This window comes from Neovison vison, chromosome 14, assembly GCF_020171115.1.
Source record: "Neovison vison isolate M4711 chromosome 14, ASM_NN_V1, whole genome shotgun sequence".
NCBI classification, from domain to species: domain Eukaryota; kingdom Metazoa; phylum Chordata; class Mammalia; order Carnivora; family Mustelidae; genus Neogale; species Neogale vison.
This window is the reverse complement of record NC_058104.1, coordinates 39,021,942-39,046,660: the sequence shown is the minus strand read 5'-3', so window position 1 is coordinate 39,046,660 and position 24,719 is coordinate 39,021,942. Positions and strand designations below refer to the sequence as shown.

Sequence of the window (24,719 nt, the reverse complement as noted above, 5' to 3'; positions counted from 1 at the left end):
CTCCCCCAGCTGCGCCCGGGGGTGCAAAACAGGAGGGGGAAAAAAAAAGAAGCCTGCAAATGGCTGCGGCCCCTTTAAGACGTGCCCGCTTCCTTTTTCCTCCCTCCGCCCCTTTCAATCGGCGCGTACCAAGTGCAGAGGGAGGAGAGGGGTGGAGAAGCCTCGGCGCCCAAGGAAGGGGGAAACCGAGAAGGCGAGGTCGGAAGAGAAGGAGGCCTCGACGAATGATCCTCTTGTCCTTTCTCCGGAAGGTATATCCTCCTGGACACAAGGACAAGGAGAGAACACGCCCCCGCGTCCTGGGGCTGCGCGTCCCCGAGAGGTAAGGTTATGTAGTACAGCCCGCAGGTTTGTTTCCACCCCACCCACCCCCGGCCCACCCCCTACCTCCAGCCCCTTTTGCTCTCGCCGGCTCCGGGCAGTGAGAAGGCGGCTAGAGAGGCTCGAGGGCGGCCGAGGGCGGGCTCCTTCTTGCGCGCTCCTAGTGGTTGGAGGATTTGGTCCCAGGCGCCACCCTATGTGATCTTCCTGTGTCTCAGACTTCTGGCGTTGGGGTCACCATCCCCAAGGAGGGATCCAAAGGGACGTGGAACGGAGACCAGAAGAGCGAATGCGACGTGCTGGGAAAATGCCGCCCCCTTCCCCCGGCCCCCGCTTTGGGTTCTAGAATCCCTGATATCCTGGCAACGGAGCTGCACCAGCTCTGGTCCCCCCTCTTTCCAGCCTTCCTCCCCGGTTCCTACTCCCCGTCCCCTGAGACCTACATAGGGGCTCCTTAGCCCTTTCTGTTTCCCGCCTGCCCAAGATTTCAACTCGTCTGTCAGGTCGGGGGCCGCCAGCCTGCTTGCTGCCGTCTGGGGTAGGGCGTTGGGTGGGCGGAAGGACCCCTGGGAGAAGCGGAGCTAGAGGCTGGTTGCTCAGCCTCACACAGGTGCCGTCTGTTTGCAGGGAGATGGCATCCACACCTACCAGGAATGAGGAGAAAAAGGGCAGCAGGATGTCCCCAGCGGCAGCCCCCTCTGGTGGAAGTCTGGTGAGCATGGGGGTGAGCCGAAGTGGATGGAGAGCTCCAAGGCCAAGGGCATGGACACCTCCAGTCTTGAGATTCTAGCCTCAGCCCTGAGCCCGTAGCCCCTAGCACTTTTGGCCTTGGGGTCCTCAAGACTGCCCCCCACGCCCAGTGCCTTCTCTGCCAAATCTCAAGCATCAGCCCTCCAATACCAGACTCGGACCTCAGACCCCAAGCTCCCAGCCTGGGGGCCCCCAGACCCGGGACTCGCCTGTGGGAACTCCCAGGCTGAGCCCCTGTGATTTCCCCTTTTGCAGAAGGTTTCATTATCCCGATCTGAGGAATTCCTGACCCGGATCAGCACAGAGCTCACCAACGAGGCCTTGTTTATCGCTGGCTGCCCCACGAACTCTGTGCCCACCAAGGAAAAACAGACCCAAGACCGAGGGACTCAGATATCCAAACATGGTGACCCCCCTACTCCAGGACCGCTGTGTCCAGAGACCCCACCATACCCCGAGTTCCAGTCCCTAACCCCTCCCAACCACAGCTGACTTTTCCAGCCATCCGAGCCTGTCTCCCCGATCTCACAGCCAGCCCTTGAACTACGCTGTGTTCCTGCCCTCCAACTCACCCAGTACCCACTCCTCACTGCTGGCCAGGAACACCTCAGCACCTTTCTCCCTAGCCACATCTCTTTCTGGCTGTGGGGGTAACACTTTCTCTGACTCAGGCCTCTACTTCCAGTGTTCTTCAAGACCCGGGGCACCGACACCCGGTGAGTGAAGCTTCAAGGGTTAGGGTTAGGGTTAGTGAGGGTTTGACAATGTCCTAGCAGGGTAGGGGGATTTGAAAACTGTGTAGTCCGAGTCTCTCCTGCTCTGATCCTTGAATTCCGAATTCTCAGCCCTCTCCTTTCCCTCTGCCTTCTCTAGTTCGGACAGAAACCGTACCCGTACTAAGGCACACCTCCTGCCATCCCCTCTTGACAAGGTATATACGGAGTCCACACTGATAAGCCCCTTCTGTGTTAACGAAACATTTAGAGTTCACAGGTTATGCCAGGCCCAGTTTTAGGAGCCTGGGACCCAGAAATGAAGGATACGGTCTCTGCCCTTGAAGAGTTCACAGTTCAGTGTGTTGCCAGTCAAGTAGATGGTCAGTTACAACATGTTATGGATCCATGCCTGTGATAGAATTGGAAACATCAAGAAGAGCGCTTATCCCAGCCTTGGGATAGGAGGGAAAGGAATCATGGAGCTTCCTGGTGGAGGTGACCTCTAAAGAAAGAATCTTCCAGAAAAACAATGGGTTGGTCGGGGTATTCCAAGTGGTAGGGCTTGTATGAATGAGCAAAGGCATGAGGTGAGTTTCAGTAGAGCGAACGGGGGTATGTCAGTGTGTGGTCTTAGGGCAGGAGAGAAAGTGGGGTCAGGAGCAGCTGAGTTGCTGGAGTACGGAGGCATGGGAGCCAAGGAACTCCTCGCCTTGTCTCCCTCTGTTCTCAGTCACGCCAGCCTCATCCGTCTTCCTGGGGCATGGCAGCTGTGCTCCCACCTTTGGACGGATTGAGTTTGAGGAGCCCCTGGGAAGACCATGTAGATCGTTGGAAATAGGGCTTCAAAACTCATCGGGGATGTCTGGGCTGGTGATAGAAATTGGATTCGGGAGGGAGTCGGCAGTTGAATGCTGTGTGGACGCTCCTGGGGGTGGGGGTGGTGCCGAGCAAGCAAGAAGAGGGTGCTGAGGCTGGGGGAGTCCAGAAGAATCTGTGCATGTGAGGAGTCGGTGGAGGAGAGCGGGCGTCATGGGGAAGGCGGAGAAGGAGCTAACGGCAGCTGTTTATGGGGTGGTATTTCCTGGGTCCACCAGGTCTTAGCGATGGTCAGCTCGCTGGGGCTGCTGCTTCCGGTGTTCATGACCAAGACCAGCAGCACAGTGCAGCCGAGAACAAGCCGCTGTTCTTAACCTCAGGCAGCTGACCTTCCAGGGCCTCTGGGACATTTGAACTCTCCCAGCTGGGCTTTGGTGTCAGAAGCAACTTGAAGTAGCAGGAAAGCCCTGGGCCTTAACAGCTAACCTGCTATCAATCTGAGAGTTAGCCTCTGTGCAACCTGCTAGTTAGCCTTTCTCCCCACTTGTCAAATGGGGGCCTTGGACAAGATGCTCTGTGAGGGCCCCGGTTTTCTGCTCCTTCCCAAATGCACTTGATTTAGAATTTCATCCTGAGCTAATACCCTCTCATCCCCTGGGCAGCACCCCATGGTCCCCAAAGAGTTTTCCTTCTTCATCCTCAAGAACATGGAAGCCTACAGATCTTTGAACTGCCCCTTGAATGATAGGTCATTGTATGTGGGCAGAATGTCAAGTTGGGGGATGGGTGAGTGGTTGAAGGGCGTAGGTCAATGGACAGATGGATGGACAAATTCACCGAACGTTTATCAGGCACTTCGTATGTGTTGGCACTGCTCTGGGGCTGGAGGATAGAAGTGAACCAGGGGGTCCCTTGCTTCTGAGAAGTTTAAATGGGGGCTGAGTGGTTAGGTGGAAGAGGGTTGAGTGGGTGGACGGGTGAATGAGGGGAGACAGATGGGCAGACACATGGGTGAGTAGAATGTGGCGTGGGTAGAATGATGGGTAGAGCTATGGGTGGAAGAACCTGGATGGATGGATGGATGGTGAATGCGTGAGTGGGGAAAATGGGGAATGGTGGGCGGAGAGAGAGAGGAGTGGGGGGTAGGGGTTGGATGGAGAGGTGAAGGACAGAAGGAGACAGGAGCGTTGGGGCCAAAGAATCAGAAGGTTCTTTCTCTTTTCTAGGGAGTTCTGCTTAGCAGCTTGACATCTGGAGGATGACCCAGTAGTCTTTGGTGCTGCTCGTGGCCTCTCATGTTCTCCCCCATTGTGTCCTTCTAGAACATGCATCAGAGCTGCTCGCTCCCAAGTCACTAACGCATCAGTTTGCTGGGGTCTCCTGGTCATGAACAGCAGCACACTCAAAGCCTCCCAGGTGTTCTGGAGCCATCTCACGCCTTCCCACCCTCAGCTGGCAAGGACATCACCAGAAACCAAAGGCTTTAATAAAAAGACAGAGAGAGGTCCTTCCCTCTTCCCAACCCAGGCCGGGCTCTGGAGTGGCTTCTCTGGGGGTGAAGATGTGAGAGGGCGGCCCTTTTTCTTCCTTCTTTTTCTTCTCTTTTTTTTCCCTTGCCAGATGTGTGGGCATATGGGTGAAATGGCATAGTCCATGTTACTGGAACAGCTTTAATTCGGGCAGTTAACGACCTGTTTTCTGTCATCCTTTTGGTGGAGATGAGCTCATGGATCTGAACTCAGCCTCCTAGCCACACTCCAGCCCCTTCCTGTCTAGCCTTGGGCATCTGAGAGGGTCCCCCCGGCTTCTGAGGAGCCACCTCTGCCATCAACGCCAGTGCTGAGGCCTCTCCTCCGGGCTCTGGGGCCTCATGCCTGGGGACACGTGTCACAGCCATTGCTAGCCAGAAGGGAATCCAGCCGCCTTGGTAGAATCTGCATTTAAGTCTGAATCTGGCCGCTTATTCGCGACTCCTGAGGAAGTCCATTCGCATCTCTGAGCCTCAGTTTTCTTATCTGAGAAATGGGAATGATTATCTCTGTCTCGAGGGCTCCTCCTAGAGGTTAAAAACGAGTACAAAGTGCTTAGCGCCAGGCCTGGCACAGAATAAAGGCCCAGAAATGCAGGCTATTTATTAGAAGGCTCAGTGGGCGTCGCGTTCTAAAATTCAGCCTCCTCGGAGGATTTCAGTGTCCTTTGGAGTGCCCTAAAAAATGTTGAATTATACTTAAATATGAGATTTGAGTGACGTGAAATTCAATTAATTTGGAGACTCTTTAGACAAATGGGCCAAAATTCCTTATAATGTTCAGAAGTAGATATGCTGGAAAAGGACCCCCACAGGGTACAAAACAAGCTCATTCTTTATGAAATGCTACAAATCTGACCCTTACTTAGTAGACACGTAACAGTGGATCTACTTATAGGGCCAAAAAAATTGGGGTTAAAAAGAATGGCCCACTTGGGTGGATACAAACATTCTCAAAAGGAGAGTGCGTTTTAGGTGAAGTGGTCATGAAACGGAGGGCTGTTTGTGTCCTGCCAAGTGGGGGAGGCGGCTACAGGTGTCTCCTGGCTAAAAGAGCCTAGAAGCGTCAAGCAAGGGGCAGGGGATAGACAGAGACAGCTGAGGCCCAGAGGGGGCTCTTGATATCGTCTGGGCCCATCTTGGAACTCCATCTTTTTCCCAAATCATTCCCCTTTCCCCAGGCCTCTCTTCAGGCCACTCTGTGACCCACCTTCCCACACCCCACCAGCCTAGTTACAAATGGTGGTTTTCTGTTTATTGCTCAAAACCAAAAATCCAGAAGCGAAGGTGGGGAGACTGTGGGTTGGGAGATGGTGCGAAGTGGGTAGGGCCCGCGTCCCTGCTCTCCCCCTTCATCCCTCTTCTTCTGACCCTCCAGAGCCCAGGGGTGAGGCCCGGGGACAGAGCATCTGGGAAAAGCCTTCAAGGTCAAAAGGAACAACAAGAGTTCTCAGGCAGTCCTTGGGGGGTACCCTGGGCCCGAGGGGGCCCCAGGAGTTGCAGGGGGGCTGAGTGCCCCTCCCAGAGTCCAAAAGCCAGTAGGGCAGGAGGGGAGGGGCAGGCCCCCTGTTGGGCAACTGAGAAGAGGAGGCTTGGGCGGCAGGATGCTGGTTTATTTACGGTAGGGTCCCAGGACCATCAAAGCCCCCTCGTTGGGACCAGGAGACTATTTACACAGCAGGAAGGAAAGGAGCCAGAGACAAGGTCCTGTACTCCTCCCTGCCCAGAATGGGAAGGGGAGGGGCGTCCTGGGTCCTGCAGCCTTAGTCTTGGGCTTCAGATGGAAACTTCATACTCCCGTGTATCCTGGAGAGAGAGCAGGGATCAGTTGCTAGAGCGGGATGGGGAAGGAGGAGGGAACAAAATGGGAGGAGGCATCCACCAGGGAGGGGAAAGACCCTGGGTGTTTAAAATAACATTGGCCATGAGGTTTGGGAGCCACGGCGGGGAGCAGGGAACAGGGCCGTATCTGGCCCCGGGGACACCTGCTTCATCTTACGGTATCTTAAAAATCACACACAAATTTGAGTTTCTGGGTTGTCCTGAGCAACCGGAAGACCTGGCAGTTGGGCCTAAGTTTCCACTGCAGACCAGATGGGGCACAAGTTGGCCACTGAGCCCCAGTCCCCACCACGCTGCCACCCCCCACCGTGCACGTCTGAGTCTGACTCGCTGTGTTCACTGCTGTGGCCTTTGTAGGCCGCTGAGTTTGAAATCCCCAAGCCGGGTAGTACAGAGACTTTGAGAGAAAGTTCTGGAGCCCTGGGGGAGCTGAGAGATGGGGCTCTCCAGGGGAGAAGGGGAAGGGCTCTCAGGGGAAGGGCTCACCCCAGCTTCATACAGTGGGTTGCTGAAGTCTGACTCCACAGTGATGGGGCTGTAGGAATGGGAGCCCGAGAAGCCGAAGAGGGATTTTCCCTGTAGTCTGCGAAAGGGGAGGAGACAGAGGGGCTTATCCAGAGGTGAGCCCCCAACACCCCCTCGCCCTGTCTTCCGTGCCAGGCAGGCAGGACGGCTGCCCTGGCTAGCAGCTCCCGGAGCAGTATCCTTACTTGGTGTAGTATATGTAAACGCCACTGCCGAGGACAATGACCAGGCCTAGGGGCAGCAGGATGGCCAAGGCGAGGTTCCCACCCTCCAGCTGCCTCGACGGGTCTGTGGTCTGGGTCACTAGGGAGAGGAGAGGCCAGTGAGCTGCGGCTGGGCCCAGCCCACTGGCCTCTCCCAGCCTCTTGCCCTGGGCCTCAAACCCTGGGCTTCACCCCTCCGGGGCCTGGCCTCCTGCCCCCGGCCTCTGCCTTGCCCTCCCAACTCAGCCAGGCCTGGGTCTCCACCTGTGCCCTCACTGACCTTCCAGTTTTCGGTTGTCCAGGAGCTCCTCATAGGCCACTGCAGGGAGAGGAGGGGGAGGGGACGGGGTCTGAGCCAGGGAGGGAAGGAGGCTGGGGAGAGGCCGGGAGCCCAGTGGGGCTGGGCTGGACAGCCTGGTTCTCTCTGCCCTCTGCTCAACCTAAACCCTATCCTTCCCTTGGTGGGGGCGGGGGAAGACTGGTCAAGGCAGGGCCTTCTTCCTCTTTCTCCAGACCCCTAAAACTTCAGGTTTCTTGGGTGGGCCAAACTAATCGGTCTGTAGAATTTGTCAAAAATGGCGGAAACTTAAGACCTAGCCAGAGGGCAAGGAGACTTCCAAGCCAAGGCCCCCTCTGCTACATCCCTTAGGACAGTTCCGTGACCTTGAGGTTCCCCAAGACCACTGGATGTTCCTGTGAGGATCAGAGCCCACAGGAGCTAAATGGGGAGCTCGGTCTGTCGTTCTCAAATTTGCTGCTCCCTGACTTTCCCAGTCCCGTCGCTCCCCAGACCCTGCTGTGCCCCCTCCTGCCCGGTCTGCCCAGGCACCTTTGCAGAGTGGGGGCTGGCTGGTCCACTGGGAGGGGTGGCCGGGCACACAGGTGATGGTGACCTCGCCGATGAGCTCAAAGCCCTCGTAGCAAAAGAAGCGCAGAGACTCTCCGGCCTGGTAGTGATGCTTGTACAGCGTCTGATAGCCGTTCTCCGGCACCCCTGGGTTCAGGCACGGCTCATACTTCACTGAGGGGCACAACGTCCGTCAGCTGCTGGCCCCCTGCTGAGCAGGCCACCCAGCCACCCTTCCCAGGGTGTCCCCAGACTCACAGGCACACTTGGGGACCCGGTCGCTCCACTTGGGTGTGCCCGTGTCCCTGCTGTAGCAAGTGAGCACTGCCGCCCCCTCCAGGCTGTACCCTGGCAGACAGCGGTACTGGACGTGGGAGCCCACTGGGAAGCCGGCATCGGAGGTGGTACGGTGCCCGTTGGTGATCTCACCAGGGTCGGCACAAGTCATGACTGTTGGCAGGAGAGCAAGGTCAGGGGGAGCCTTAAAAGCCCTTAAAAGCTGAGGACGGGGAGACGCCAGAGCCGTGGGCCATCTTCCCGCTAAACATCTCCCACCATTTCCTCCAGATGGAGAGATGAGAGGTTGGAAAAATGTGAAATTCGGTGCATTTTAGATTTCGGGCTTCTTCCAGAAAAGAGCGGTGGGGACAAGCCAGGCCCCCATCTGAGAATGAAATGTGAAGTCCTCTGCCCCTGCTACCAGAGCCTCGGAGTTACACCCTGAGGCCACCAGCCCCACTCGGTGGATCTTAGGTGGGACAGCGGCCCAGGCCTCCTGCTCCCCTCCTTCCTCATTCCTGGCATCCCCAGTGCCCTCCGCTCATTTGCATAGCCTGCCCTTTACAACCTTGTTGTGCAAATAACAATCAGAGCCATTTCTTTTATAAGGACCTCTGCTACGCGCTTTACAAGCACAGCATCTACACCCTGATGATCCTGAGGTCGGCGTGACTCGTCTCGCAGGGCTCAGGGCGGGGAAGTAACTGGTCCAGAGCACTGGGCTGACATTCAGAGACTTGGCTCTCAGCTCAGCTTCAGGCTCAGTGTGCTGCCTTGGCCACAGAGCCTGTACCCTCTGGGTCCTGGCTGGGTTTCAGACTGGACATACCGTCAGTCCTTCTACAGAGGGGGAGCTGTCTCAACCAGAAAGTTTTCCTTGTGTCTAGTCCAAATCCGCCTTCCTGAACTTAACTTCATTGGTCCCACCATTGTCCCCCAGGGCCAGGTGGAAGACCCACAGTCCATATCCTGGCAGCAGGCTTCCTAAAATTTGGAGAAAATGCCAAGACGCCACCCCTTTCTGCTCCTTCAAATAGCACCTCGTCAGTGAAATCTCCCCTGCCTGAAACAATGAACCCCCTCGCCCCTCTTCTCACAGTGCTTCTTCCTTATTTATAGCACCTGCTAAACTGTTCGCATGCACGGGTACAGTGTGAAAACTCGGATGTGAAGTCCTTTGCCCGGAAACACCCTGCAGTTATGGCTTTGGAATACCCTGAGCTGTTTTAGCATTTGTGAACTGTGAGCTCCGCCAGGGTCAGGAGGGACCCCAGCCCCCTGCATAACCCCAACCCAGCATGCGGCTTCAATGGCTGCGGTAAAATAAACCTAGTTCTCTGACCAGCCTAGGCCCCAGCACGTCAAGGGTGGGAGATTGAGACTAGGGAAGGGTATAGAAGGGGAGGAGCGGAGCGGAGAGTCGACGGGGCGGGGCTGGGGGCGGGACTCTGACGTGACGGAGGCGGGGCCAGGAGGCGATGGGGGCGGGGCCAGGAGAAAGTGAGGCGCGACCCAGAGGAAACCCGGTCAGAGCTCAGAACAGTGCACGGGAGAGGGACACCGCCCAGGGGTGAGAGTGGGGTCCGCAGGGGGCAGTTTCGGGACACCGAGGATCAGAGCGGTGGAACCCAAAGGGTTAAAGGGACGAGGCCTGAGTAAGATCCGCGCAGAATCCAGAGGGAAGGGATGAGAAACTCGGCCGGGCCGGGAGCGGGGGCAAAAAGGAACTTCAGCCCGCCGCAGAGGGGTTGCGGAGCGGCGAAACCCCGACGGGCAGGGGCGGGGCCGGAGCTCACTCTTTTGGCAGGCGGGCGGCGCTGCGCTCCAGGACAGGTCCCACTGGCAGGTGAGAATGTCGGAGCCAAGCAGCTCATACCCAGGCTCACACTGGTAGGTAAGCACCGTGCCCCGGATCAGGTCCCCGTGGGAAGCCGTCCTCCAGCCCCACTCTGGAGGGGGCAGCTCCGGGCACGTGTCGTTCCTCGGGACCTCTGCAGGGGAGAGACAGCGAGTTTGGAGGCTGTCCTGCGACTGACTCAGGGCGCCCTTCCAGACTCGGGGGCCTTGCTCCTCCCGGGATCTCTGGCTTGCCGAGCCCCTGCGCGTTTCAGGACCCTAGACCTCGGTACCTTTGAAATGCAACACGAAACCCTGCCCCAGGCCCGGGTTTGGGGGCCCTGGCGGTGCCTGGAACTGTAGCGTGAGGTCGGGCCCAGAGGAGAGGAGGCGGCGGCGCGGTTGAGGTCCCCGCAGCTGGGCCAGGACTCGGGCGCTGGGACCGTCCCCATCGAAGAGGGTCAGCATGTCCCCTTCACGCACATTCAGGCTGCAGAGATTGGAACCAGATGTGCGGGGTGGGTTACCATTCGCCCCTCCTATGCGGTTCTGCCCGGTCAGTAACTCAGTTCATTAGGAACCCCACCTACTCTCCAGCCCTGTCTGCCCTTCTCCATCCCAAGTCTGGTCGCCCTTTAGGCAATTCTGGGCTTCTCTGTGCTAGCCCCTCCAGGTTCCGCTTGGTCTGTGGCGCTTTGAGTTCCTGTTTCCTGATTCCCAGCCCAGCTCCTCAGAAACTCATCGCAGTCTCCGGTCCCACCTCCCTCCCCGGGGATGCACAGTCTCTCTCTCCAGTCCAGCTCCGACCAGTCACAGGCCATGTTCTTTCATCACCGGCCCAACTCCAGGAGCCGCTGGGACTAGGCGCCTCGGGGCCATGCCCACTCCTTGTTCCAACCGGTCACATGGCCATCTCATCCCCAATCCGCTCACTGGCTTCTCCCCACCCCCACTGCCACCTCATAGGCTGGTGACCAGGCCACAGTTTGGGCCTGGGTTCCTGGAAACCGCTCAAGGGGCAGCCTCGAAACAGCCAAAGAGCGAGTGACACAGGGCCAGAGCCCCCTTTTCACTACGGCCCCTGCAGAAGCCCCTGAGTGACCCATGTCCTTGTCCAGAGTCGCCTGGACAAATCAAAAGCGATTAGTTCCTAGGTCTCCCTGACACCCCACAACCCTGTCCTGAACTGTCGGTCACCTTTCCATCTCGGGTAGCCAGCCAGGCTCCTGGCGCCGGCTCCAGTGTCTCATACCACGCTTCACGGAGCCCACACCCATCACGCCCTCCGCAGCACCCTAACGTACATTTCAACTTGGAGCAAGATGCGCTTCTCCTCCTGGACGTGCAGGCCCCACACGCAGTCCTGGCCGGGGCTGTAGCTCTGGGGCCAGTCGGGAGAGAGGACCACACCAGCCGCCTCTGACAGCTCCCCTCCGCACATGGCTGGGGGAGAAGGGGGTGCAGATTCCGAACTCCCCGTCTTCATTCACCTAAGGTCTACCTACTCCCAGCAGTGGGCACCAGACTGCTTCACAGGCTCCCTCTTAATTACCTGTGCCCAATCCCGGCCTTGCTCTTACTTAGCCCCGCCCACCTAGCCCCGCCCACTCTCCAGCCTATGCGTTACCCCGCCCATCCCAAGACTCAGCTCCAGCTAGAGGTCTTCAAGACATTTGGGTCACGACCCCTAAATTCTGTAACAAACCCACCAATTATTCAGCTGAGAAAAACGATCTCTGAAAAGGACAAGGATTTACCCAAGGTCTGGGTTTACTGGGTTTGGATATGCAAGTCTCCTTCCCGAATGGCCTTCTAAGATTTCCAGCTGGGGGCGGGGGGGGGGGGGGGCTAGTCTGCATCAGAGGGAGCTCCTGGGGATGTGGGGGCTCACCCTTGCAGGCTGGCTCTGTGTCATTCCAGTGGGGTTCTGTGGGATCCACACATTCGATGGCATTTGGGGGGCCAGGGGGCTCCAGGGCATATCCTGGCAGGCACGAGAAGGTGGCCAGTGCCCCTGGGCGGTACTCTGGGTCTGTGGTGGTGACATTGCCGTGTGCCAGGAAGGGAGCGAAGCAGCGATCTTCTTCAAAGGCTAGAGAGGGGTCAGTCACAGAAAGTAAGCATGAGCACAGGCCTCAGGGGATCTCAGACTGGGGGGGTCTGGGGCTGAGTTCAAGTGTTGTTTGGCTGCTCAGTGGGTTGTTTAAAATAGAATGCCTTTGCGCTTAGCTTTCACTCTCCAGTCTCCCCCAAATCCTAACCCTTCTCATTCTCACATTTATGTTACCTTCCTGGCTGCTGACAGGAAAACCCTAGGCTAGTCAAATCCCAGCCCCCATTCTACAGATGAGGAAACTGAGGTCCACAGACCAAAAAACCACTTGCCCAATGTCACACAGAATCAGGTCTCAAACCCAGATTGCTTGAATCCTAGCCAGAGTCACTTGGTTTTGGAAACTGCAGAGGAGGGAGGGGAAGGGTGCCTTTGGAGAACCAGCTCACACAGGTGTGTTCTCTCCTCAAAAATAAGAGTTAGAGGGGCGCCTGGGTGGCTCAGTTGGTTAAGCAGCTGCCTTCGGCTCAGGTCATGATCCCAGCGTCCTGGGATCGAGTCCCACATCAGGCTCCTTGCTTGGCAGGGAGCCTGCTTCTCCCTCTGCCTCTGCCTGCCATTCTGTCTGCCTGTGCTTGCTCTCTCTCCCTCTCTCTCTGACAAATAAATAAATAAAATCTTTAAAAAAAAAAAAAAGAGTTAGAGGGGCGCCTGAGTGGCTCAGTCGGTTAAGGGTCCAACTCCTAGTTTCAGCTCATGGACTCTTAGTTTTGGCTCAGGTGGAGGCCGCACTGGGCTCTGCTTGTGGATTCTCACTCTCCCTCTGTGAGTGCCCGCCCCCACTCCCGCTCATACTCTCTGTGTGTCTCTCTCTCCCTAAAGTAAATAAATAAATCGTAGAGGGAGAGAGAGAGTGCAGGGGTGGGGAGGAGCAGAGAGAGGTGGGGAGAGAGAATCTCAGGTAGACTCCCCGATGAGAGCTGAGCCTGACTCGGGGTTTGATCTCACAACCCTGAGATCATGACCTGAGCTGAAACCAAGAGCTGTCCGAGTAAACGACTGAGCCACCCAGGCAGTCCATAAAGAAATCTTAAAAAAAAAAAAAAAAAAGATTCTCCTCACCCTTGATTACCCACGTTGTGGCTAGAATCCCAAAGTACAACAAATGCAGAAGCGACTCAATTTTGACTTTGGACTAACTCAGCAAAAAAGAACATTTGGAGAGCATTTTTGCTTTTGCCCACGTGATCATAGCTCAGCTGCAGAACGATCCGTGGGGAGGAGTGTGAAGCTCATAGAGCAGCAATGGCCCACAACCAGGGAAGCAGACCTCAGACCTCGGAATTCTCTGCACATTTGCAAGTCGAACAGGCAGTTTATTTTTCAGACCTGCTGTTCTCGTTCACTGTTACTTACAACCTGATGAGGTCTCAAGTCCAAATCCTATGCGTCCACCAGGGCCCAGGGCCCCATAAATCAATTGCTCCTTTGATTGACACCACAAACCAGCCCCTCCTGTCTCTGAGCATTTCACTTTCTTTCTCTCTCCTGCTACTGCTTGCACAGATGCTCTGCTCCAGGCACGCCGCAGTACCCTCTTTCCCAAACATACCGGGCCTTTCTGTACCTCCTTACTGTTGCTCACGCCGTTCCTTTCACCTGGGGTGCTCACCCCCAATCTCCCTCTTTTAAAATGCTCTATCTTAGGGGCACCTGGGTAGCTCAGGGCTCTTGGTCTCCGCTCAGGTCACGGTCTCAGGGTTGTGAGACTGAGCCCACATCACGCTCTACACTGAGCACGAAGTTCTGCTTGGGATTCTCTCTCTCCCTCTGCCCCTTCCCACTCCTCTTTCTCTCACTCTCTAAAAAATAAATAAAATAGGGCGCCTGGGTGGCTCAGTGGGTTAAGCCGCTGCCTTCGGCTCAGGTCATGATCTCAGGGTCCCGGGATCGAGTCCCACATCGGGCTCCCAGCTCCATGGGGAGTCTGCTTCGCTCTCTGACCTTCTCCTCGTTCATGCTCTCTCTCACTGTCTCTCTCTCTCAAATGAATAAAAAAAAAAATCTTTAAAAAAATAAATAAATAAATAAATAAATAAATAAAATAAATTCTCTCTATCCAGTAAGGGCCAGCTCAAATGCCTCTTCTCCCACAAGCACTGACCACCTTGTTTCTACCTGTCCAGCATCTACACCGCCGTCTTCTGTTCAAGGCACTTCTACTTGAATTTTGGGACACAAGCCTCCCCCATTTCCAGTCCAGGAGGTCCCGTTGGGGCCAAGTCTGGGTGGTCATGTGACACGGGTCTGCCAATCAGACCACGGCCCGCCCTTCCCTTCCGTGATTGGCTCCTGACCTAAGCCAGCGCAGGGAGAGCCTTCCCGGGCATTTTCGCTGCAGCTCCTAGGAAAGTCGTACCCTTTCTCTTTCTGACGGACTTGCCGTGTTGGTGGCATGGCAGCTTGAGCTGCTAGGGGCACCACAGACGGAGAGCCTGACTGACGGTGAAGCCAACACGGAGGGAAGCACTGAGAGCTGAAGGTGCCCGGTCTCTTGGCTGCGTACCTGGATCGAGCCATCCGTGAAACTTAAATGGGAAGAGCCACCCCAGGAATTGGAGGGGATCCTTGTAGTTTGGGGGTGGGGAGGAAGTTAGTTTCCAGAGATCCAGACAGAGGTGAGCAGGGACAGGGTATGTGCTTGTGACCGTACCCTGCCCTCAGCAAGATGGCAAAGTGCAGGAGTTGGGATCCCTGGGTGGTTGGGGGTGGGGGGGGACACACACTTACCTTCAAATCGGAGGCTTAGCAGCAGGGGGTTGGCGGGTGTCTCTGAAAGCAGCTCCACATAAAGGGACTGGGCGTCACTGATGAGACCCCGCTCGGGGACGTCGTCCATATCCGAGTCATAGATGACTGGGGAGAGGGGGCTGCCCCCTGAGCGCACCATCAGCCTGGGATGGACAGAAGTTTCCCCTCGGAAGCTGGCTCGTCTCTTGCCGGCCCTCCTAACTCGTTTTCACAGCTGTTATTTTCAAGCATCAGCTACGTCCCATGTATGCTAAGTCTTCGCACGTTTTGTCTCATTACTTTTCACAAGAGCCCTTGAGTCAGCAGGATTTATCATCCCTGATTGTATAGATGAGGAATCGGAGGCCCAGAGTCACCTGCCCTGCGTCACAGAGCAACTAGTGGCAGAGGGGAGGTAGTGGTTCTCAGGCGAGAGGGGGTACCAGTGCTGGTGGCGGGGACAGACGCATCTCCGGGGCTCACTCCCTTCCAAGCACTTCCCGTAACCCAACACCTTTATCCCCACAGAAACCTTCTGAGCAGGTCCTGTGGTCTCCATTCTACTGAAGAGGAAACGGAGGCACAGACAGGGCCAGCAACTCGTCTGTGTTTGCACAGCTATACCACCTAAGGGGAAGGACTGATCTGCGTTTGGTACACCCCTTAACTGGGATCCACCCCAGGTCTGTCTGACTCCCCACTGCAGCCCTCCTATTTCCCTCAGGTGGGGACCTCTGAGCCAAGACCCAGACCCTCACCGGTCATTGTCCTCATCCAGTGAGACCCTCTCGAAGTGCAGGTGAAGCCGGCGTCCCTCAGCTGCTTCAATGACCCACCGGCAGGTGAGGTTGGGCCCTGCCGCTCCTCCAGGCTCCGGGGACACGATGCGACCCAGTGTAGCATTGTGGATGGTGCCGCCACAGGATGCTGGGGGTAGAGGGGGGACATGGAAGGTGACTTGTCCTCCTGTCTTCAGAGCTGTTACATCCACACTTTCGGCTGGGACCCAGCCTCAGAGTGCTCTCTGCCCTACCTTCTCCAAGGCCACCACCCAGGTAGGGAACCAGCCCCCCCAGCATGGACCCTCCCTAGGACGGAAAGCCTGCTGATATGAACACTCCCCAGGTATGGACACCCTGGCATGGGGAGTATGAGGGATCCCCAAAATGGAAGCCCTCAAATTTGAAAATCTTAAAGATGGTATCCCCAGGATAAAGATTCTTCACGATAGGGAACCTCTAGATACGGACTTCCAGAATGGTTTCCTTGAGCATGAAGAGTCTCCGAAAGAAGACATCTCCAGAATGGTGACTCCCCATATGGAAACACTTTAGGCAGGACATCCCCAGATAGAGACCGCTACCCCCCCCGCCCCCACCGCTGCCAAGGATGGCAATTCTCCAAGGGTCGACACCTTCTGTGTGAAGAGCTCCAGATGGAGACACCAGGATAGGGACTCTTCCAGGCAGAAACCCCTTCAAGATGGGTGTTGGCCAAAGATAGAGACCCCCAAGATAGTACCCGCACCATGGGGCTCCCAGGACAGAAGCCGCACCTAGCGTGCAGGAGACTCACCCACGCAGCTGGGGGGTTCGCCACTCCAGGCTGGCCGGGTGCCGTTGAGGCAGATGAGGGTCTCCTCGGCCTGCAGCTGGTAGCCTGAATCACAGTGGAAGGTGGCAGTACCCCCAGGATGCAGGTCTGTCACGCTCACGTCCCCGTGGGCCGGCCGGGGAGGGAAGCCGCAGCTCAGGAGGTAGGCTGGATCAGGCAGAGCCGGAGAAGGAGACTGGTTTTCCCGTGCCAACCTCTCACCAATTCCCTCGCACACGCTTCCCTCTTCTCAGGTCCCTTGGGGGCAGACAGGGCTCCCTACTGGAGCTCTCACACGACCACTTGGTCTCACGAAGAGACCTTCTGTCCCCTGCTCTTTGTAATCTACCCACTTTGGCCTCCATTTCGTAGATGCAGTATCTGAGACTCAAAGAAATTCGGCCTCTCGCACTCACTTGCCGGGGCAACCTCAGGCAAGTCAGTTGGCCACCGCGAACCCAGCCAGCTCTAAACATAACAAATAGTGTCTGCAGAACTTGTTCGGCTTCTCAGATGAGCTCATGCAGTGCTTCTGAGGTAGCCACAGGAAGGCTGTGCTCCATTTTCCAGATGTAGCAATGGGTTGTTAAGTGACTCCTAGTGATTTCTCCCCGCTGAGGTGCGTGGTGGGAGCAGAGCCCCAGCTTTCCTCCAGAGGACCCCTCATGAAACTCCTTTGGGAAGTTTGGCTATCTTGTCATTGGAGACCTTAGTACTCAGTGCCCCCTCCGTGAATCCCCCAGGGAAGGTGAAGGGCTTGCTGTCCTTAAAGAACTGGTTTCTCTTCTCCTCCCTTGCAGTGAGAACTGAGTGACCTCTCCTTTTGTGCTGCTAAGAAGCTCAGAACCACATCAAGGCTTGTTCCGAGCAACAGTGGCTTGTCCATCCACATTCTATTTTTGTCATCTTTAATAAGCACTTCCTGGTACCCATTTTCTTATTTTATTTAATTTTGCTGCATTCTTTTTCGAAAGCCTCCTGAAATTCTTGTGGAATCACAGGAGATAAAACAAAGAAATAGGAAGTGACTTGGGGCCCGGGGTGGGGGGGTGGGTGCTCGCAGGCCCAGTCGGAAGATCGTGGAACTCTTGATCTTGGGGTCATGTGTTTGAGCTCCATGTTACTCATGGAGTAAAGATTACTTAAATATCTAAACTTAAAAAGGAAGGAAAGAGGAAGGAAGGGAGGGAGGGAGGGAAGAAGGGAGGAAGGAAGTGACTTGGCAGTAGACAATGGTCTCTAAATTTGGTCCTGACATAGTTCTACGTTTCAGACCAGGCAGAGTTCATCAAGAAGGGCTTCCTGGAGGAGATGTACCAAAGCTGGGTCTCTGTAGGAGGGGCAGGCTCTGGGTAGCCATGCTTGGGAGATTCCGGCTCGCCTGGGCCTTTGCTTTTGCTAACTGTGCAGCCCTGAGTGATTAAGTCAGAGACCTGGTCTCCCTACTTCACAGTTCAGCAAGCGTTTCCCTGGCTGGATGCTAGCGCAGAGAGGTGAAAAGGACCCAGGCCTTGTCCGTTCCGAGTCTGCAGTCTACCGAGATAGACCCCAAAAGTTTCACGATAACGGTGGCTTAAATAAATATTAGCCTCTTGATGGCTCTCCACGACCGACAGAATCAAGCCCAAACGCTTTGGATTGACATTCCAGCCCCTTCCATCACTGCACCCAGCCCAACACCTGCAGCTTCAGTTCTTAAACCCACAACCCGTAGAGCCTACACAAGGTAGCTTTGTGACTTCATATTTTTTCGCATCATCTCCCCTACCTTCGAGGTCCTTTTCCCGGTCTTTCTCATCTTACAAGGAGTAACGTAAGTACCACCTCTTCCAGGAAGTCTTCCTGGCCCCTCCCCTCTCCCACAGAGTTAGTTTCTTTCTTGCCTCCACACCTGTGCACGTGTCCTTTTATCGTCACGTGAACTGCTGTCTATTGCCATGGTGAGACTGAACCGGCCTCACTTGTTTTGTCTCCTAAAAACCTCGCCAAGCCGATGCGCCGATGCGGCCCAGAGGTGGTATGCGCCTGAACACACTGGACTGGGCGATGGGCACACCTGACTTCCAGTTCTAGCGCCACGACTTACTCGCTGTATGACCTTGGGCAGGTGATGCCCCCTCGGGGGCCTGTCACCTGTCAGTCGCAGTAGTAAGTCCTACCATTGGCCAACCAGCCTTCCAGTTAAAGGAAAGAAACACGCAAAGCACCTCACACAGAGAAAGTGCTCGGAAAATCTGAAGCCCTTGTCCCTCAGGCTCGATGAATGAATGACTGGGAGTCTGCGGATCTGTCTTCTGACTCTGCAGCACACCTATGGGTGGCTGGGCCATCCCTATAGCCCTTCTTCCTCTTGGAGGTGGAGTGGCCAACGGCCACCCTTGGGGGTGCCCCGAGAAGCACACAGAACAACCGTCAGCACCAGGGTTGTGTAAATGGGAGTGTTTGCTGGGCTTGGGGCGAGCAGTGATGGAACCTTTGGCCTTTCAGAGAAGCTAACGAGGCCACTCTGGACCAGAGGCCCCAGCTAGTGGAGACTGGGGAAGGCTTAAACAGGGCCTCGGTCCCAGAGGGGCACAGAGAAGCCGCAAAGCAGGGAAGACCGAAGCAGGTAATGAAGGCCAATTTATGCAACAGCCCTGCTTCCCCAGATGTTCCACTTTGTCTGAAGAGTCCTATTTTCAGGGCCCCAGGGAAGTGGCTGCTTAAGGGAGCTGGCGGGGAGCCATTTCGTAATGTTGGAAGGGCAGTCCCCCCCAACCCCCGCCCTAGGCCCTTGGGCATGACCTTGCTCCCTGCCAGCCGGACCACCAGTTACGTGGCTCCCGTCTCACTGGCCCTTCCGCCTTGTGCATAAGAGTCCCTGGGGCCCAAGCAGAGGCCTCAGGAGAAACTGGAAAGGGTGTGAGGCAGGGATCCATGTTGTGTGTGTCCTGGATAAGGCCCACAAGGGGCAGGCAAGGCCATGAGGTGACGTGAAGGGGACATTGGCCCCAAACCCAGTTCGCTCTCTGTTTCTGAGGAGCACAGGAAGGGACTTTGGAGATGGCAGCAGCGTCTGGAACGGGACAGCAGGTTGCCACGCACACACACGTGCTAGAGCGTATGCTCGCTCTGTGGGAAGGTTCCTGCACACACAGGTGAGCACGGTGTGCACCTGCGTGTAGGCTGTCTGTGGGGGGGTGCTCCTGAGTGCACAGATACCATCCCTTCCTACACCCCCAAAGTCAGCAGGATCTTTCTAGGTCACAAATATGAGGTGGTCACTACCTTGCTTCAAACATTTCCAAAAACATCTCCATGTCCCTTGCAGGGTAAGTAGTCTGTACCCATTACTGAATTTGATGAGGCCCTTCCTGATCTGAATCCAACCTCCTAGTCTGGTTTCTTTTTTTTTTTTTTCCCCTCTTTCTTTCTTTTTTTTTTTTTTAAGATTTTACCCATTTATCTGACAGACAGAGATCACAAGTAGGCAGAGAGGCAGGCAGAGAGAGAGGGAAGCAGACTTCCTGCTCAGCAGCTCCATCCCAGGACCCCAGGACCACGACCCAAGCTGAAGACAGAGGCTTCAACCCACTGAGCCACCCAGGCGCCCCCTTAGTCTGGTTTCTTATAGCCTGCTTTTCTCCCACCACTTTCTGGGCTTTTCTGTAGCAGTGACTGACATTCCTGAGCTCTCATTGTGGACCAGACACTATTTTAAGCACTTGACATGTGTTATTAGTTAATTTGGTCTTCCTAATAATACCATGAGCCAAGTATTATGGTTCCCATTTTTCAGATGAGACCATGAGGCACAGAGAGGTTAAGTAAGTCACCCCAGGTCACACAGCTAGGGCAATTCTATCTCCTATGCTGAGTGACTTCAACTCCTCAAGGGGATCATGCGTTTTCATGCAGCTGGACCCCTGTCTTCCTCATTCTTCCTTCCCACCCTTCCCCTTGTAGCTCTTCTTTTCGGTCCCAGCTTCATTACCTCCTCCAAGAAGGTTTCCCTATATTCCTTAGGAGAAATGTAGGTCCCTTTGAAATTTGTTCCCTCTGCCTGGGTTTCCTTCATCATAGGGCTATAGGTCCTTATCTCATTGAATTATAATCACCCTGATTACTTGTTCATCTCTTTACCTAGATTCTGAGTTCCTGGAAGATTTACATCTGGCTTGTTCATTGCTCTCCCTACAGACAACACAGGGACGGTATGAATGGGTGTTCAATAAACATTTTTTGAGTGAATCAATGACCTGCCACTCTGATGTGTGCACACTGAGTCTGTGAGTGTGCAAAATAAGAGTCTGGCCGGCATAGATCTCCTCTGAGGGCTCTGCCCGCCCCCTACAAGGTCCTAGACAAGAGGAAAAGCCCCTGACATCTCCTTAAGCTCAGATGCCTCCCAGAGATGCCTCTTGTGCCCAGTGTGGCCCCTACCCTTCCACCAGCTCCCCACACTCCTCACCCTGATAGTGGATCCTGAAGCCACCGCCCCTGGGGACCCGTGGGCTCTGGAAGTGCAGGAGCAGCCGGTTGGTTGGACTCCGAAGCACCTGTCCTTCTCCCAGCATGGAGGAGTTAGCCAGGAGTCGGGGGGCCAGGCCTGGGGACCCCCCACCAGCCAGCACCAGGAGTTCCTCCTCCCGAGATAGGTTCAGCGTCTGCACCTAAAGAAGGCCAGACCCAGACCACCGCCCCCCCACCCCACAGGACAAGTCAGTCAAGGTGGGTGACCCCTAAGCCCCCCACCGTTTGCCTCCCTTTCTCCTGTGTGTGGCAGCCCAAATACCACCGTGACATTGGCCACATTATAGAACTCCAGGAGAGTCTCTGAGATCCTCAGAAATCAGGCCCGCTGAGTCAGGGAAGTTTCCCAGGCCAAACCTGTGCCCAGAGCTGGGCCCAGAGGAAAGGGCTTGGGGGCTTCAAAGTCCAGTTACCTGGATCTCAATGCCGTAGCCAGGGTAGACATGGATGCTGTAGGTACAGTCCAAGAGCCCGGCAGTGCGGCTGGCAGCACTGCCCAGGTCGGGAGACTCCACGTGCCCTTCGCCCTCAGAGATGTTGTTATTACACAGGACTGAAGAGACACAAGTGGCTGGAGCTGACGGATTCCCTGTAGTCTTGCCCTCCCAGCCCAGCAGCTCTGGGGGCCCTCGCCTGTCTTGTCCCCCGCACCTCTCACCATCTTTATCGGGGGCTCCCTCTCCCACCCGTGCCCACAAGTCCCTCCCCCAACTGTAGTAGAGAGAACGCGCACGGAACGGTGCTGGCCCGCCGCAAGGGTAGACACACGCCCACCATAATAATAAATCATCAAATAATAATCAAAAAATGATTGAGCAGAGGGCCCTTTCTCATCTGTACCCAGACCCCTACTGCCACACTTTTCCAGCAGCCTCTCCCCGGACATCCCGCCCTCTCCCACATTCACGCTCCTGCACACTGTCCCCGCCCCTTCAGACGCCTCACCTGGGCTGGTCACCGTGGTGGTAACGGTGGTCGTGGTGATGATGGTGGTCGTGGTCTCCTCCTCTCCTCCCTCAGGCCCGAGGGGCGGGCCTGGGGAGGCGGGGCCGGGAAGGGGCGGGGCCGTAGTTCCCGGGGGCGGGGTCAGCAGCTCCGGCGCGGTGGGGCCTGCCCCCCTTCCCCCTTTAGGGGTTACAGCGGTTGTCAGAGGCCCAGTCCCTGGCTCAGTGGCGCGTGGCAGGGAGGGTGCTGCAAGAGTCTGGCCGGCTGGAGGGGTGGCTAGTGTGGGGTCTGGATCAGAACCTGGGACAGTACAAGGTAAGGCGCAGAAAGAGCAAATTGGTGGGTCATGGGTGGGGAGCGGGGCTGAGGGAAACTGGGGGCTCCCCACACTGAACCCGAAAGTAGCAAGCCCCCCACCTCTCCCTTCCGCCCCCCAACTCTACACGTCCTCCCAAGGCTTCCACAGCCCGACCTCCCCACCCCTCCCTCTCCACCTCTCCACGGAGGCCCTTCCACTGGGTCAGTCTCCTTGAAACTCTCCACGCCTCCCCGTTCAGGTCTGGCTCCCTTTCCTGCGCCCCCCTTCCTCCCTCCTCTTTCTCTCTTTTGCTCTGTCTGGAACTCTTCTTCTCTGTTTAGTATTCTTGTGGCTCTCTGATTTTATGATTCTAAATCTGCTACTCTCTGCATTTCTCTCTCTTTCTAGGTCTCTCTCCCCCGATTCCTCAGACTCTGGTTCTCTGAGTTTCCATCTGTCTTTCTCTCTGATGGTCTGTTTTTCTGTCTGGCTCTGGCTCTTGATCATTCAGTCTGAATCGCCCTGGTACTCTGTCTATGCCGTTTTGATTCTCTCTAACCATATCTTCCTGAGTTTCACTGGCTTGGGTCCTCATCTCCTCGAGGTAATGTCCCTCCCTCTTTCTCTGGGTCACTTCTGCCACTCTGGGGCCTCACCCGGCAGGTAGCCCATCTCTGGACCCCTCCTCAGCAGGGCCCCATGGAGCAGCTCGGCCAAAACCTCAGAGGCAACTGTGGGGGCCTCACTTCCAGGCTCTGGTAGTGCCTCTTCTTCCTTCAGAGGCAGACCTAGGAGATGAAGTTGTGTGAGCCCTTCCACTGCCCCACACTCCTTCCTTCTCCAGAAAGATCTTTTCCAGAGCTCTTCCTCCCCTCTCAGTCAGCTGGACCTGCAGGAGCTCAGAGGGTCCCAGACTGGGCTGAGAGCCAAGAGTGGAGGAGGGGCTCCCAGCTGTCCCTGGCACCCCTGCACCTTCCTCTCCACCCCACTCCCCTCCCACGCTGTGTGGGCCTTCAGTGAGCATCTTGGCTCTTATGAACCCTGGACAGCGCCAGCCGAGTGGAGAGGGCCCCTTCGATGTGCTCTTCCCCCAGCCCTGGAGCTCTGCAGAGGGTCTGGCAGCACCTCCCAGCCCTTGCTTCTGCAATGCCCAGCTTTATCTCTGGGTTTCTATCTCTGCAGTGTGGTTCCCACTCTCTCTCTCTCTCTTTCATTCTCTGCAGTCTCTGCCAGCTTCCCTGGAGTCTGGCGAGGGGTCAGAGTAGAGGGCTGAATATCTGGGCTCTGAGCACTGCCTCTGTTCATCTGTCTTTGTCCATACGTCCAAGAACATTTGTGCGTGCAGTGCCTGGCGTCTCTCCCCGCACCTCCATCTCCCACCCAGGTACCCTGCATGCTTCTGCCGCCTCCGCAGACATCCCCCCAACTTCCCCAGCCCTTCTTCCTGGATTTAACCCCTGAGACGCTGGTTAAAGCTCCCCTCAATCATTTCCCCACCTTCTCAGTATTGGGGGTTAGGGCTCCAGGTACAAGTCAGAATGCCCTGGCTTGCCCCTTCCCTGTCAGCTGTACCCGTCCTCCCCCAGAAGCTCAGAAAGCCAGGATGTTCAGAGAAAGGATGGTAGAGGACCCCAGGTGGGGACCATCCCAGGGCCTACCCCCATGCTCCCATGTCCTTACCCTGAATCCAGGGACAGCTCAGCAGAATTAGGAACAGCAGCTGGGGAGGCGGCGGGTGCTGGGCCCTGGGAGTCCCCATGGCGACTCACACCGATTTCTCGTCTCTGCGCCTCTCCTAAATAATCTAGCTGTCACCTTTCCTCCGTCTCCTTTTATCTTTCCCTTTAATTTTCTTTCTTTCTTTTTCTTTTTCTTTTTTTTTTTTCCCTGCTAGCAGTTAGCAAGGAAGACAATTTCTCTGTCCCTTGGGATGGAGGGGCAGAATTGGGCTGGGGGTCGCCTGGATCCCACCCCTCCTTGCCCAATATCCTCTGTCCTCTGTTATCGGGTCTGTGGGAGAGGGGGCGCGGCTCCGGCTGCAGGGGGTGGGACCAGGAAGGCCAAAGGGGCTGGGTCGCCTGGGTTACCCTCTCGCTCGGGCGCGTGGGTCCATCGAGCTAGCTGGATCCCAGGCTGGAGGAGTAGGGAGAGGCAAGACAGCTTCTGGGGGTCTGGGGTGGGGTCGAGGATCGGGAGGGTCCCTACTGTGCTCTAGCGGGGCTTGGTGGGGACGGGAGGGGGTTGCGGAACCTGGAGAGCCGAAGCTCGGGCACTGGAGCTGCGGGAGGGAGAAGCTGAGAAAGGTGTCGAGCCCACGTCAGATCCTGGGGACGGGCGAAGGGAGGGGCCTGGGATTTATTTGGGGGCGATGGGGGGGGAGGCAGAAGGAGGAAGTGCAGATGGAGGAAGGAGGGACCACATGAGCCAGACCGTAATCCTCACTCCCGCGGCCCCTAGGGGAGGCAAAGGAAACTCTGGTCCTAGCTGTAATTACAGCCCCTTCCCCCAGCCTTTCCAGCACATCTGGAATCTGAATCTCCTTTTCCCAGGGTGCCGAGGGGCGGCACCGCTGGGTTCACGCTTGCTCAGCTCCCCAGTATGCCCCTTGCCCACATCCAGGCACCTCCCCCCTCCCCATAGGACCTCCTTTCCCTTTTACAGCTCCTGTGAAATGGGCTTTCCCCTCCTCCAGGAGAATGGCAAATTTCCACGTTTATGAGAAGTCTAAGGGGCGACAGTCCAAGATCTGGGGAGGAGAGACCCCCTTCTCTTGCGTATAGGACCCCGGCCAGCTGCCAGGCAGCTTCAACCTTGATTTTTTTTTTTTTCCTCCTGGCCTCCCTCAGAACGCCTCTGGGCGCCCTT

General features: G+C 56.2%; 2 protein-coding genes across 8 annotated transcripts; one reads left to right on the top strand and one right to left on the bottom strand.

The window, feature by feature from the left end:
- The first annotated feature begins 166 nt into the window (after positions 1 to 166).
- LOC122895573 (putative protein T-ENOL) lies at positions 167 to 4,384 on the top strand. Of its 5 annotated transcripts, none has more exons than XM_044233054.1 (6): positions 167 to 322; positions 949 to 1,033; positions 1,327 to 1,477; positions 1,757 to 1,787; positions 1,945 to 2,002; positions 3,926 to 4,129. In XM_044233054.1, exons 1-6 carry the CDS (start codon positions 225 to 227, stop codon positions 3,959 to 3,961), a joined length of 459 nt encoding a protein of 152 aa, XP_044088989.1. In that variant the 5' UTR covers positions 167 to 224; the 3' UTR covers positions 3,962 to 4,129. The 5 variants fall into 5 exon arrangements, 4 of the variants coding, with proteins under 4 accessions (XP_044088989.1, XP_044088986.1, XP_044088988.1 ...); XM_044233053.1 differs by lacking the exon at positions 1,945 to 2,002 and adding an exon at positions 540 to 824 and having other exon boundaries at positions 292 to 322; positions 3,926 to 4,384; XM_044233051.1 differs by lacking the exon at positions 1,945 to 2,002 and having other exon boundaries at positions 3,926 to 4,384.
- A 985-nt stretch (positions 4,385 to 5,369) lies between these two features.
- SEZ6L2 (seizure related 6 homolog like 2) lies at positions 5,370 to 24,640 on the bottom strand. 3 transcript variants are annotated; one of them, XM_044233231.1, is made up of 18 exons: positions 23,535 to 24,640; positions 22,511 to 22,642; positions 21,557 to 21,856; positions 21,025 to 21,164; positions 20,550 to 20,751; positions 16,082 to 16,267; positions 15,265 to 15,433; positions 14,507 to 14,670; positions 11,555 to 11,755; positions 10,968 to 11,106; positions 9,957 to 10,153; positions 9,624 to 9,818; positions 7,807 to 7,998; positions 7,531 to 7,722; positions 6,982 to 7,020; positions 6,684 to 6,801; positions 6,460 to 6,556; positions 5,370 to 5,937 (listed from the first exon to the last, which is right to left on the bottom strand). In XM_044233231.1, exons 1-18 carry the CDS (start codon positions 23,611 to 23,613, stop codon positions 5,908 to 5,910), a joined length of 2,772 nt encoding a protein of 923 aa, XP_044089166.1. In that variant the 5' UTR covers positions 23,614 to 24,640; the 3' UTR covers positions 5,370 to 5,907. The 3 variants fall into 3 exon arrangements, with proteins under 3 accessions (XP_044089166.1, XP_044089167.1, XP_044089168.1); XM_044233232.1 differs by lacking the exon at positions 6,982 to 7,020; XM_044233233.1 differs by lacking the exon at positions 22,511 to 22,642.
- Between the last annotated feature and the right edge of the window lie 79 nt (positions 24,641 to 24,719).